The 15448-nt window shown below is 36.8% G+C and overlaps 1 protein-coding gene across 3 annotated transcripts in view; it reads left to right on the top strand.

The window, feature by feature from the left end:
* Positions 1-15124, top strand: part of Rbl1 (RB transcriptional corepressor like 1) — a 58972-nt gene extending 43848 nt beyond the window's left edge. For all 3 annotated transcript variants that reach the window (XM_027945353.3, XM_071608912.1, XM_071608913.1), the window contains 6 exons: positions 3043-3219; positions 5211-5282; positions 7190-7274; positions 9451-9599; positions 10337-10501; positions 12666-15124. In XM_027945353.3, coding sequence (XP_027801154.2) covers positions 3043-3219; positions 5211-5282; positions 7190-7274; positions 9451-9599; positions 10337-10501; positions 12666-12836 — 819 coding nt within the window. In that variant the 3' untranslated portion in view covers positions 12837-15124. The remainder of the gene's footprint in view (positions 1-3042; positions 3220-5210; positions 5283-7189; positions 7275-9450; positions 9600-10336; positions 10502-12665) is intronic.
* The last annotated feature ends 324 nt before the right edge of the window (positions 15125-15448 follow it).

The raw sequence follows: 15448 nt of genomic DNA, 5'->3' as shown, positions 1-15448 counted from the left end.
CTATTTTTCATAGTGGCTGTACCATTTTATATTTCTTTTAGCAGTACACAGTTCTCCTTGCCAATAGTTGTTATTTTCTGGACTTTTAATTTTTTTTAGCCATCTAATGGGTGTTAAATAGAATCTCATTGTAGTTTGGATTTTCACTTTCCTTATTATTGATGTTAAGCCTCTTGTCATGGGCTTAGTGGCCTTCTATGTATTGTCTTTGGAGAGATGTCTATTCAAGTACTCTGCCCAATGTTTTTTTGATAAATTTGTCTTTTTTTCTTTCTTTCTTTTTAGTTATAGAGAGACACATAACTTTATTTATTTTTATGTGGTGCTGAGGATCAAACCCAGTGTCTGTAAGTGCTGTACCACAGAGCTACAACTGCAGCCCCTCTGACTAATTTTTTTTAATGTTTTTTATCTATTTTTATGTGGTGTTGAGGATTGAACCCAGGGCCTCACATGTGCTAGGCGAGCGCTCTACTGCTGAGCCACAACTCGAGCCCCATCTGAATAATTTTTAATTTTTTTTTTTTTAGAGAATTTTTTAATATTTATTTTTTTCGTTTTCGGTGGACACAACATCTTTATTTGTATGTGGTGCTGAGGATCGAACCCAGGCCGCACACATGCCAGGCAAGTGCGCTTCCACTTGAGCCATATCCCCAGCCCCTTCAATTTTTAATTTAATAATTTTTAATTTATTTTCTGGTTGAGTTATAGGAGCTCTTTAAATATATTTTTTTAATATTTATTTTTTAGGTGTAGATGGACACAACACAATGCCTTTATTTTTATGTGGTGCTCAGGGTTGAACCTGGGTCTTGCCCGTGCTAGGCGAGCGCTCTACCGCTGAGCCACAATCCCAGCCCTAAATATATTCTTGATATTGATATTAATCCCTATCACATTCATAATTTATAGATATTTTCTTCCATTTTGTGAGTCATTTTTTCATTTTGCTGGTAATATCCTTTGATTCATTAAAGAATAAAAAAGGGCGCTGGGCATGGTGGCACATGCCTGTAATCCCTGCGGCTCAGGAGGCTGAGGCAGGAGGATTGTGAGTTCAAAGCCAGCCTCAGCAACTTAGCAAGGCCCTGAGCAACTCAGTGAGACTCTGACTCTAAATGAAATATAATAGGACAAGCAATGTAGCTCAGTAATAGAGTATTGCTGTGTTCAATCTCCAGGACCACAAAAAAATAAAAAAAATAATAATAATAACTTAGGTTCTTTCTAGGGATTTTTTAGGTTTTTTTTTTTTGTTTGTTTTTAGTTATAGATGAACACGATATCTTTATTTTGTTATTTATTTTTATGTGGTGCTGATTTGGTGCACCAAACCTGGTGCCTCATGTGTGTGAGGCAAATGTTCTAGCCATTGAGCCACAACCCCAGTTGTGGCTAACTCAACTCAAAATAATTGCTCCTACTCTAGCTATCAAATCTGCATTCCAGTGGCTGGGGATATAGCTCAGTTACTAAAGTGCTTGCCTAGCATGCCCAAGGACCTGGGTTCAATCCCCAGCACCAACAAGGAAAAAAAAATGCATTCGCTCTTACCTTTAGAACCCATCTCAGAAGTTATATTCACCAGTGCTGCTTAGAATTTTCAGGAGGGCAAGTGGCAAGAGTTTTGTTACGTAGAAAAAAAAAAGAGACCAGACACTGGGAAACAGTCCTGGTTTCTACAATAATGTTCATTGTCTTTTGTTGCTTTCAACTGTAATTATTTTATTTGTGCATTTTGGGGCAGTTGATTCTCCAGATGATTTTGCACACAAACCTATTCTTTGAAGCCTTCCCCAGAAGCAGTGGCTCACACCTGTAATCCCAGCAATTTGGGAGGCTGAGGCAGGGGGATCAAAGTTTTGAGGCTAGCCTCAGCAACTTAGGCCTTAAGCAACTTAGGGAGACTCTGTTTCAAAATAAAAAGTAAAAAGGACTGGGGGTGTGGCTCAGTGGTAAAGTACCTCTGAGCTCAATCTGCAGTATCCAAAAAAAATTATTTATTTATTTATTTTTAGTTTTTTGTTGTTGTTGTTGTTGTAGATGGACACAATATTTTTATTTCATGTATTTTTATGTGGGGCTGAGGATCAAACCCAGTGCTTATACCTGCTAGGCGAGTGCTCTACCACTGAGCTACAACTCCAGCCCCAACTTTTAGTTCTTTACTGTCTGCTATGTTAACCTTTCTAACAATTTTACCTAAACCCAAAGAAAACAAACATAAACTCCTGACCACTTGAAAAATTATGCATTCATAATGGTCATCATGTAGATAAACCCTACTTTTTAGTATTTCTTACTTTCTATGTTTTTTTTTTTTTTTTAAAGAGAGAGCGAGAGAGAATTTTTTTAATATTTTTTTTTTTTTAAGTTTTCAGCGGACTCAACATCTTTGTTTGTATGGGTGCTGAGGATCGAACCAGGGCCGCACGCATGCCAGGCGAGCGCGCTACCGCTTGAGCCACATCCCCAGCCCCATCTATAGTTAATAACATAGAATAACAAGTAGCATCTTTAAAAAGTGTTTTTAGGGGCTGGATATGTAGCTCATTCATAATGTAGCTCATTCATAGAGCACCTGTCTAGCATATAAGAGACCCTGGATTTGATCCCCAGCACCATAAAATAGGGGGAGGGGAAGTTTTTTAAAGTATGCTAAAGATCTGCTTGACTAATCCCAGTGGTTTGGGAGCTGAGGGAAGAGGATTGCAAAGTTTAAGGCCAGCCTCTGCAATTTAGTGAGACCCTGTCTCAAAAAAGCACTGGTGTTGTAGTTCAGTGGTAGAGCACCCTAGGTTCAATCCCTAGTCCCAAACTGGGGGTGCAAGGGTTATTCCAAAGAGAATTTCTCTTTAATCTGTGTACTCTTGCCATAGCAGTTAACTAGTGTTATTGAACAGAAATTTTAAGTAAAATATCAGCAGCCTAGATATTGTTTTGTCTTGGTCTGTAAGCCCATGTTCAGTGGTAAAACATAAAAGCTTGAGAAATGACTCACTTAATTTTTTTATATCAATGTGTTATCTTATATCTTAGGTTTATCATTTAGCAAGTGTACGCTTACGCGATTTATGTTTAAAACTGGATGTTTCAAATGAATTACGAAGAAAGATATGGACATGTTTTGAATTCACCTTAGTTCACTGCCCTGATTTGATGAAAGATAGGCATTTGGACCAGCTCCTTCTTTGTGCCTTTTACATCATGGCGAAGGTAAGCATAGAGAAGGTCTTGGCTCTAGTTACCTTATTTAAAATATCAAGCAAAAATTTCTTGAACTTGATCCTTCGTTTGCTTTTGTGCTACAAAACAACAGTACCCACTATTATTAAGTAGTAATTTTAAGATACTCTATTCCCTGGACTCTTCAGTTAGTTTCATCATAAACAGCTTTTCATTTCATAAGAGTAAATTGGTCATAAAAGAGAATATATGAATAATGCCATTTCCACCCCTACTCCTTGACGTTTCTGATGTGATACTTATAAACTAAATAATCATTACATTTTAGGTGAATTAATGAGGCCCAAAACTCAAAATAATTTGGCCCAAGTTACACAGTAAGTAGCAACCTAGGATCTCCTCACTTATAATCTAATGTAAAATACCTTCTGTACTAGCCTGATGTGGTCGTACACGCCTGTAATTCCAGGAATTCAGGAGAGTGAGATAGGAGGATTACAAGTTTGAAGCCAGCCTCAGCAATTTAGCAAGTTTGTCTCAAAATAAAAAGGGCTAGGGTTGTCACTCAGTGGCAGAGTGCCCCTGGGTTCGGTCCTCAGTATTGCCCAAAAAAGGAAAAAAAAAAACAAAATGCTTCTATATTTCTTTCTGGTGTTTTATCGTGCTGCCTCAGAAATGCATTTTACTTTAAGTTGCTACACCATGTTTTTTTCTTTATATATTTATTTTTTAGTTGTAGTTGGACACAATACCTTTATTTTACTTATTCATTTTTATGTGGTACTGAGGATGGAACCCAGGGTCTCACACATGCTAGGCGAGCGCTTTACCGCTGAGCCACAACCCCAGTCCATGCTACACCATGTTTTAAGACATAAAATAGCATATTTTACTTGTTTTTTAAGATTCTGTATCTGAAAAATTTCTTTCTACTTTTGTCTTGACTGTAGGCCAAACCATCAGTTCTAACTGATGTATAGTTGGTTTTTTGTTCCCCTACTTTTTTTTTTTTTTTTTTTTTTTGGTGCTGGGAATTGAACCCAGGCCCTTGTATATGCAATCCCCATATTTTTAATATTTTTAAATTGGTACATTATAGTTGTAGATAGTGATGGGATTTGTTGTTACATATTTGTGCATGCACACAATACAACAATATAATTTGGTAATATCACTCCCCAGCACTTCCTCCCTCCTCCTCGTGAATACAATTTTAAGAAGTAATTTTTTAAAGATTTTTAAAGTAAAGGACATGTTTTCAAACTCCTTTGTGAGCACCTCCTCCCACAATGCTTCTTTAAAAATCTCTGTACAAAATAGGTCTTAATAAATGTTAAAAACTAACCATTTCTATTTTCCAGAAAACTGTCAGAGTTCAGGTTTTTGTCATTTCTAGCTCATCATTGTAGACAGCAGGTTTAGTGCTAATAGACTATGTAGCAGAGAAAGGTGTAATTTTAGTGAATGTTATATTAACAGAACAAAATGGATTTGCTTTTGGATCACTAACCATATTTCCTTTCTGTGAGCCACCTCTTGACATCTAAATATTAGAAACCCTACTCTGTCCTGAAATGTTAAAAAACTAATTCTATAATAGCTATTCAGTTTTACTGTGAATCACTGTAAAACAGTTTCTATTATTTAATATGTAGTTAAATTACTCTTAAATAAGTACTTAAAACTAAGAAAACTGGAGACTGCATGGGGTTCAGCAGGTCTGAGTTTTCTTATCTCATTCTTTTTATAAAGAAATGCATTCTCAGTAGATTTATATCTTAGCAATTTCAGTGCTTTTTGATTAATGAAACTATTAACTGAGTCCCCCCACTGGCCATAAAAACCTGAACTTTAAAGGTAGTAAAAATCATAAATGTTAGTGGGTTTTAGTCATGGATTGCCCTTGGGTTAATGGCTTTTCTGCAAGGCTGCTCTCAGTGCCAACCTATAATTGAAGTTTTTGTTCAAACCATTTTTCTTTCAAAAGCCAGTTGGCAAATGTAGCTTTTTATTTCTCTTAGGTAACAAAAGAAGAAAGAACTTTTCAAGAAATAATGAAAAGTTATAGGAATCAGCCTCAAGCTAATAGTCATGTGAGTTACATTCTTTTTCCTACTATCCAAAAATAGATTTGTACTATTTTTTTTTTGTCTAATGAGTTACATAAAAGATAAACCTCCTTTATAGTTTTACTGTATTAAATTGAGGATTAATTTATTTAACTTTAGATTATCTGGTTTAGTGGATACCATTAAACTCAAGAGCTAGTTTCATTAAAGGACAATTTTAGCAGAAGCTGAGAAGTCTTGTTTCTGACTCATCCAAATGCTTAGATGTACTTCTCACAAGAACTGCCATTCTGTTTGTCCATTTCTTGTGGGGAGACATTTTGTACTAGGAAGTCTAGTGAAAGATGTATTATAATAATATGTCTTCATTATATAAAACTTGATTCTCAGGCTGGGGTTGCGGCTCAGTGGTAGGGCGCTTGCTTAGCATGTGTGATGCACTGGGTTCAATCTCAGCATCACGTTAAAATAAATAAATAAAATAATTGGGGCTGGGGTTGTGGCTCAGCGGTAGAGCGCTCATCTAGCATACACAGATTCTATCTGGGTTCTATCCTCAGCACCACATAAAAAACTAAATGTTTGGAATAAAGGTATCATGTCCAACTGTAATTAAAAAAATAACTACTAATAAATAAATAGATAAATAAATAAATGTATCGTGTCTGTCTACAACTAAAAAATAATTTAAATCTTGATTCTCTGATAATGTTTAAATCTGGTGAAATTTGAGGATTAATTTATTTAATTACAGCTTCTTCTGCCATCTATGGAGAATCTTTACATTTGCGTCTTTGATTAGATGTTAAGCATCTCTGATAATTTATTACAATAGTTGTGATGAGAATCTAGTAAATCCTTTCTAGCATGGAAATGTAAAATGTTGGCATGGTACTCTGGTACCTAGGAAGTATTTAATGAACTTTCAATTCCCATTGTTACTATTGCAGCAGAAAACAACTTAAGGCTTTGGTCATTCAAGAATCTATTTGCTTTGCTGTTAGGTAGTATATAATAGCCTCCTTTTTGGACCTGGAGGTCACAGACAGAAAGAGAAAGTTAGGGCAGATAGTCATACCTCCTTGTAAGAGAACCTAAAAGTAGTTTTACTTCTTTCCTGAAGCCCCAAAATAGACCAGTGGTGGGTAGTATAGATAGAGACTTGGAAAAGGCCAACTACAGGAATTTAAGTCTTTTGACAAACTAAAAGTTTCTGGGTCTTTTCATTAGGAAAAACTCCTCAGGAGCAGAATCTAGAGAGGTTCAGATTGTCCCTAAAGATGTTTAAGATGAGTAATGTAGGTTAAAAATGGGCCTAGCCACTACTTTCTGAATATCTTCTCAAGATCAATTACCTATAGGATAAAAGGAAATGGAACTTGTTTTTCCAGCTATCTTGGAGGTAGAAAAATCAGGGAGGAAAAAAATTTCCTTTTCTCCATCAGAAAGGAGATTGGAATGCTCTAGGGGCAACCCAAAGCTGGGGCTGGGGCTCAGCGGTAGAGCACTCATCTAGCATATGCAAGGTGCTTGGTTCAATCCTTAGCACCACAAAAATAAATAAATAAATAAATGTTAAAGAAAAAGATAACTTAAAAAAATGAAAATGAATTCAAAGGAAGAATGAGTTCTTATCTTTGAGGTGATTTTTATTTCATAAGAACCTGTTATGAGACTAGTTACTTCTTAATTTTTTTTTTTTTATAAACTAAGATGGTACATTTTAGGTAATAGGCTCTGCCTTAGTATTTCTTCTTCCATGATGTTTGCCCTAGTCTACACTTAAGAGATTTAATAACATTTTATCTTTGATTATCACCCATGTGACACATTCTTTTTAATTGGCTTGATATTTTTCTCTTGTTATTTTGATTTTGCTGAACATGTGCATCTTTGATTCAGCTATACTTTTCCCTCCCTTTGGCCCTTAGGTGTATAGAAGTGTTCTTTTGAAAAGTGTTCCAAAAGAAGTGGCATACAGTAATATAAATGGTGATTTTGAAATGACAGATGATGGTAAGCTATCCAATTTGACATGTATACAACAGTATGTAATACACCTTTGATTATCTTGTACATCACATAGTGGATGCAGGTAACACAGAGTCATGATGTAGGTATGGTGGGAAGTACACACATTTTTTAAAAAAGAAATAGACAAGCTAGGTATGGTGACTCTGGCCTATAGTCCCAGCTACTTGGGAGGCTGAGATGGGAGAATCACCTGAGCTTATGAGTTCAGGATCAGCCTGGGTGAAATAGTGAGACTCTGTCTCAAAAAAAAAAAAAAAGAAAGGAAATAAGTTTGAGAAAAAGAATGTGTCATGTGCTTTCTTCCACAGGGATCATTAATTTGTCCTCTGTAAACTGTGTTTTGGGTGAAGTTTTCTACTCTAAATATATACATTGATCAAACACATAAAAGATTCTTAAAATTTGAAAATATGAATGACAGGGAAAACAGCTGTCCATGATCTTCTTGAGGAGCCAATTAAGGAAATTACCTGTTTATAAGTCCCTAGATGTTTCTGCCACTACAAGCAAGATTGCACCCTGTTGTCATCTTATGCACCATGCTAAGACTTATGTCCTTAAAAGAGCTGTTATTTCTGTGTCCAGGTTCACAGTATCTTTGTTCTTTTGCATAGTGAGTAGAAGTTCGGATAACTCGACTTAGGGCAGGAATTAATCTTCCTTCTCCTGTGGTTGGGAAGGGGAAAGGGAGAAGAAGGATGAATAAATATGTCAGTTTTAAAATAAGTTGCCAGTGGTCTAGCAGCAAAGCATGAAGTGGACTCCATTTTGTGAAAGGGACCCCTGTTACAGTCACACTTAATAAATGGTCACTTCTTTCATCACCAAAAACCCATTTCTGATGTTGATTATATTAATTAGCAAAGCATTGTTCATTGTTTGAGCTATGCCTAAGACCAGCCCTGTGGAGAATGAGCTACCTGATGAACATATTAGCCCCCCACTCGTGGATTGTGAATTCTTCACTGCCATGTTAGCAGACCACCCCAGGCTGGCATTCTTGATTTGAAGACTTATGAGGACTAAATTATGACTTAAATAACATAATAATGCTCAAGTAGATATAGTAAATTGAAAATTTTACAGTATTTACTTAGGACTTGTTAAAAAGAATTATAGAATATTTAACATAAGGCTTGCCTACAGTAATATCTCAGTAAATAGCAGCTTTTATTTACTATTTTGTTTATAAGCAGTGTCAGATTTATTGTATTTTGGGCTGGGGTTGTAGCTCAGTGGTAGAGCACTTGCCTAGCAAATCCATTTTGTTCTATCTGTTAATATAACATTCACTAAAATTACACCTTTCTCTGCTACACAGATTCTCACCATGGTTAACACTTAGGTTTCTAGAGCCTTGCAAATGTGCTTTCCCCAGCTAATCCACACAATACCCACCCCACACCCTTTTTTTGTTGTTGTTGTTATTTTTTGTTTGTTTCTTATTGCTAATAACCAGTAGTTCAGTAGGCTGAGGCAGTTAGGGGTGCTAACTCTGAGATGGCTGGCTGCAGAACTCATTCTTGATTGCTCTATGATATGTTCTTATTATATAGGACTGATGGGACAACTTGATTAAACATCATTTCTTTTTAAAAGGGCATCCTTGAGGGCTGTGATTGTGACTCAGCGGTAGAGCGCTCGCCTAGCATGTGTGAGGCCCTGGATTCGATCCTTAGCGCCACATAAAAATAAATAAAAATACAGGCATTGTGTCCATCTACAACAACAACAAAAAAAAATTTTTTAAATTTTTTTTTTTTTTTTACCTTTTAAAAAAGAGTCAGAATATCTGCAGGCCTTTTTGTTATCTGAAGCTCAGGGTTTGCTATTGCCACCCATACCATGAAGCTTTAACTATATTCTAGCCAAGGATGGTGCAACCTTGATGGTGAGTTCAAGGCTATGGCTGTGAAAAATGCTTGCTGAAGTGGCATCTAGAGAAAGAGCACCACCTTTAGTTCACATGCTTATATTTCTTTAGATTCCAATTTGATCTATAAATAATGCAGATGGATTTATGAACCTTCTCTGGAAATGCTAATTGCTTTTCATAAGGATTTGTGGGGGTTTTTTATATCATAAAGATGGCTATAATTCAAATCACTAGCTTGTATATTAAAGTAAGCCTATCACAACACTGAATTTTTTTTAACAGATTTGGAAAATGCCACAAAAACACCTAACTGTCCCAGTGGACCAGTGAAAGAGGAAAGAGGTGATCTTATCAAATTTTACAATACAATATATGTAGGAAGAGTGAAGTCATTTGCACTGAAATATGACTTGTCAAATCAGGATCATGTGGTACGTTTTACATTTTATTACTAAATTAATAATTATAGTTGGTGTATTTTGCTAAATAAGTATTGCATAGTTTAAAGCCTCACTGGTGCTTTATATAGTAGCATATTCACTGGCAATTAATTATAGAATGACTAGGAAATTAGTGAGTAAGGCTGTTATAGATCAGAGACCTGTGGTTTTATTGCTAAAAATTAGGTATACATATTGGCAAGGCTCAGTGGGAACAAGAAAATATTAAAACAATTAATTTGGGTACTTGGGTATTTTTTTTTCTGTTGCTTTTGGTTTCTCTTATTATATTGTGAGTTGAGTGTTTTTCTCAAAGGAAATAAGTAGGCCTGGATCTTTAATAAAGGTAATACTGAGAAATGTTTACATAGACCCCAGTTTGGGCAGTAACAGTTGGACTGAGGAAGTGTTACCATTGTTTAGGCTGAGGTAGCTCCAGAAGACCAGGCATGGGCTATAAAAAAGAAAGCTCTAGCTGGGCGTGATGGCACACCTGTAATCCCAGCCACTCGGGAAGCTGAGGCAGGAGGATCACAAGTTCAAAGCCAGCCTTAGCAACTTAGCAAGACCCTGTCTGTCTCAAAATAAAAATAAAAAGGGCTGGGGATGTGACTCAGTGATAAAGCACCCTTGGGTTCAATTCCCAGTACAAAAAAAAACAAAAACAAAGGTGAGTTCAAAACAAGAAAAAAAATTTTTTTTTTAATCTGATTTTTGGGTTACTTTAGATGGATGCTCCACCACTCTCTCCTTTTCCACATATTAAGCAACAACCTGGTTCACCACGCCGAATTTCTCAGCAGCATTCCATTTATGTTTCGCCACACAAGAATGGGTCAGGCCTTACACCAAGGAGTGCTCTGCTGTACAAGTTCAATGGCAGTCCTTCTAAGGTAAGGTGCACAGAGACTTCACTCCAAAACAACTTAAGTGAGTGTACTTGTTAAAATTGGATTTCAGGGCTAGTGTCGTGGCTCAGTGGTAGAGCGCTTGCCTAGCACCTGTAAAGCACTGGGTTCGATCCCCAAAACCACATTTAAAAAAAAAAAATGGATTTCAAGCTAAGATTGTCATATAACTTTGCCAGAAAAGTTGGATTTCTAGTAACTTTACCCCCCAAAAAAATTAATAATAATAATAATGGCTTTCAAATTATCAGTCAGTAATCATTGATTCTGGTTTTGTTTTTTTTTGTAAAGTTACTACTGATAAAATATCAACTGCTCCAGCTGGGCGAGGTAGTGCACGCCTGTTATCCCAGGGGTTCAGTAGGCTGAGACAGGAGGATCACAAGTTCAAAGCCTTAGCAAAAGTGAGGCACTAAGCGACTCAGTGAGGCCCTGTCCCTAAATAAAATACACAACAGGGCCAGTATATTCAGGGGGCAGGGGTGCAATACAGTAGTGTAGTGCTTCCTAGCAGGCATGAGACTCTGGGTCTAGCACTGAAAAAAAGGAAGTAGAAAATAAAAAGGAGCAGTATATTCTGTTGAATATACTGCTATATCTATTGATCTATTGTTATTGGTGTGTTAAAAGAGTTCACTTCAAAAGTCCCATGGATATCCCTGTTCAAGAAGAGATCAGGAAGGCAGCATCTACAAGTGATCAGACATGGGGGGAGTGTTGTGTGTGTGTGTGTGTGTGTGTGTGTGTGTGTGTGTGTGTGTTTGAGTTTGAGACACAATCTCACTATATCCAGGCTGGCCTTGAACTTCGGGATTTAAGTGATCCTCTTACCTCAATCTCTGAGTAGTTGGAACTGTAGCACATTCCTCGTTGGTGAATATTAAGTTTAAAGGACTAGGAATGCACTTTCAAGTGCATTTGATGGATGACAACCACGATAGTGAAAAGTCTGAAAACAAGGGCCTCCTCTTATGTACACTCTTATGAAAATATTATCTTCATCTTCATTTCCATACAGTGATGAATAGGGATATATATGATTGGCATTTTCAGATATATCTTGGGCTGTCAAGCAGATATATTCAGTATGTCTCCAGAAGACAGATCAGTATTGACTGGAATAAATTCTTGGTCCAAATGCAATGGCAGCTCCTAAGCTCATTAATTTCCTATTCAGTTCCAACAGACACTTACTGAGTTATTACTATATTTGGCAAAGAAAGTTGACTAAGATACAGACCTGTACTTCTTCCTCGTAGAAATTGATTTCTATGTAGAAGAGATCCTTGCTTGTGATCAAGGGGTGGACTAGTTGATTTCTTTCTTTTTTTTTTTTTAATTTTTTTTTTGTAACTTTATTTTATTTATTTACTTTATGTGGTGCTGAGGATCAAACCTATTGCCACCCATGCTAGGCAAGCACTCTACCACTGAGCTACAGCACCAGCCCTGGACCAGTTGATTTCTGAGGTAGTGATTCTGAAACCATGAGTCAGAATCACCTGGGAAACTGGTTGAACTCAAAAACCTGTCTCACAGACCTCCTGAAAAACAAAACACTAGCAGGCAGTTCTGAGACTCTAACTATTACACACTTCCAAGATGACTGTGATGCACATCTTTCAGGAGTCACTTCTCTGAGTCCTTGCTACTCAGGGTGGTTCATGAACCAGCAACATCAGCATCACTTGGGAACTTATTAGAAATAAAAAATCAGAGGCCCCAGCTAAATCTGAATCTGCATTTTAACAAGATTCCCAGATGATTAGTAACCATCTTAACCTTTGAAAAGCACTACTCTAAGGAAGAGGATCTCAAACTTTAGACAGCATCAAAATCACTGGAAGGGCCTATCAAAATATGGATTTCTAGAGGCCACCCCCAAAATGTCTGACTCAGAATCTGTATTCTTAATAAGTCCCCACATGCTTCTGCTGCTTTGGTCTGAGGAGTGCTGTTATGAGGTTCATCAACTTTTAAAATCACCCAAAAAATTAGTTCTAGCTATCCCTGTGAGGTTGGTCTAGATTCAAAAAATAATTTCTACTCCGATGTTTAGATTTGAGTAAAAGAGGGTAGGAAAAAGCAGTTTTTGTTAGTATTTCCCTACCCCACTCCTTTCATTCACACGTTCTCTACTTTTGCATAGAGTTTGAAAGACATCAACAACATGATAAGGCAAGGTGACCAGAGAACCAAGAAGCGAGCAATAGCCATCAGTGGAGATGCAGAATCACCTGCCAAACGCCTCTGCCAAGAAAATGATGATGTTTTACTCAAACGACTGCAGGATGTTGTCAGTGAAAGAGCAAACCACTAGCAGTGTTCCTGTTACTGATGAAAGCACTTTTCAGGTTGTTTTGCAGGAAGTTGGGGCTTTCTGCCTTGTAAATGATAAATATCACTGGGTTACATGAAAAATTGCACCAAAATTAAGTGCTTTTTAAAAAGTTTTTTCCCAGAACGTTGACAGGTATATTTTTAGTTGGATTGGAAAGGAATGTTTCAAGTGCCTTGTTACATATTAATAGTCATAGGATTTTTTAGGTGTTTGTTCCTCAAAGTTAGTTTTTAAGATGAAGTAAAGAGAAACCTCATCATTGTTTAGATTTCTTTTAAAAATAATCGAATGTTGCAGGCATGGTAGTGCATGCCTGTAATTCCAGCAGCTTGGGAGGCCGAGGTAGAAGGATCATGAGTTCAAAGCCAGCTTTAGCAACTCAGAGAGACCCTGTCTCCAAATAAAATATTTTAAGAAGGGCTGGGGATGTAGCTCAAATGGTAAAGTCCCCCTGGATTCAATCCCTGGTACTAAATAATAATAATGACAATAATAATCAAATGTTTCAAGGCAGAGTGGTACACACCAATTTTCCTGACTCTGGAAGTTGAGGCAGGAGTTGGAGGCTAGCCTTAGCAACTAGACCTTATCTCAAAATAAAAAATAATAATACTTTTAAAAGGGACTGAGAATGTAGCTCAAAGGTAGAACATCCCTAGTTTCCATCCCCAGTACCAGAAGAAAAAAAAAATTTATGTCTCCTCTGTGCTTTGTAATATGAGCATAAATAATCTATTTTTGGTAAGTATGCTTTTAGATATTTCTATTTTCAATTTACTATTGAAGGCAGGGATTGATTCCCATAGTACATGGGCCAAGGCTGATGCAGCAGCAGCCTTTCTCTGGCCCTCTATGGTAACTATGCATCCAGGTGCCACTGCCATTCTGAATTGTCTGGGTGCCTTGTGTTGTTCTGTCCTTGAACATAAGCAGCTTGGTACCTGAGCCCCTGCCCTGCCCCCAGTGCTTGCTTTCCAGTCCTGACCCCTCTGAGCTCATTGTTACAACCCAGTGAAAGAGGCTCTTGCTCCTTTTCTAAACTAGTATCATTATTCTTTTTATGACATTAACTTAATGATTGTGTTGTCATGTAATTCAAAATAGGAAACTGCTTCTCAAGCCAGTAGAATAAAATTCTAATTACTCTTATTAAAAACTAAATTTCCTTAGTAAGATAGCATCTTGAGCTGGGTGCAGCGGCACATCCCTATGACCCCAGTGGCTTGGGAGGCTGAGGCAGGAGGATCCAGAATTCAAAGCCAGCCTCAGCAAAAGCTGGGCACTAAGCAATTCAGTGAGACCCTGTCTCTAAATAAAATACAAAAAGGGGATGGGGATGTGGCTCTGTGGTTGAGTGCCCCTGAGTTCAGTGCCCAATATACCCCCACACCAAAAAAAGATAGCATCTTGATAATGTGTGATATACTATTTTCAAGGTTGTCATAAGATCAGTGGTTCTCTAAACTAATATTTGAAATCCTTTTCAAAACTCATTAAAATCATGTCATGTCTTATAATTCTAATGCAGATCAGTAAAACAGGTGCTTATTATTTCTCCCTCTTTGTTCTGAGTATTATTGGTATATCATGAGTTTCTTCTTAGGGTTTGACCACCAGGTCCCCCTGACAATGTTTTCCAGAACTAGAGGTACATCTTTCCAAAGAATCAAGTTTTCAACATTTACTTTTCCTAGTGTGTTTCCAGAATCTGGAAGAAAATGAATAAGCCATTTTTAATTTTTAGAAGATGTATTTTTAAACTACAAACCTTATTTTTTAAATGCCTGATGTTGGACTGGGCATGTAGCTCAATGATAGAGTGCTTGTCTAACATTCCTGAGGTTCTGGGTTCCACCCCGAGCATTGTGGGGAAAAAAGCATAATGCTTCACCTCGATAACCCTTGCTAATTTGAATTAGTCCAAGATTTGGCTGTCCATTAGGAATTTATTATCAGCAATTTTATTTTTAAATTCTAAGAAGAAAAGGGATTTTGGTCACATTTTCCTTTTCTGAAAATTATAATCTCATTTTTTTGTGTAGTATCTACACTTTTATAAGTCAGATAATAAAGTTTGTATCCTTGTACATATTTTTATGTAACTGTAACTATTGTATTATTTTCACTTTCATTATTATGCAAAATATAAATGAGTATTTGTACATTAACTATGTAAGAAACTCTGGACATGTTTCTATCAGTTTCAGGACTTAGTATCAATGTACATAAAATGGTTAATAAAAACTGAAAATTTTGAGATTATTGAAAAAGAACTGTACTTCTCTTTTCTGTATAACTAAAATATGTGTGTACACCTCTAAAATCTGTCTTTTAAAATATCTACTGTGTATATTTTAAGTTAGTACAACCAGGCACATGCCTCTAATCCCAGCAATTCAGTAGACCGAGGCAGGAAGACTGCAAATTTGAAACCAGCCCCAGCAACTTAGCCAGACCTCAGCAATTCAGGGTGAACCTGGGTCAAAATAAAAAGAACTAGGAATGTAGCTCACTAATGAAGTGCCCCTGGGCTCAGTTCCACTACCAAAAAAACCCAGTTACTTAGTACATCTTAAAAGTTAATGTTTCTA

The sequence above is a fragment of the Marmota flaviventris genome, chromosome 2 (assembly GCF_047511675.1).
Source record: "Marmota flaviventris isolate mMarFla1 chromosome 2, mMarFla1.hap1, whole genome shotgun sequence".
In the NCBI taxonomy this organism is placed as follows: domain Eukaryota; kingdom Metazoa; phylum Chordata; class Mammalia; order Rodentia; family Sciuridae; genus Marmota; species Marmota flaviventris.
The sequence above is the reverse complement of the archived record's forward strand: the minus strand, read 5'-3'. Positions and strand labels throughout refer to the sequence as shown.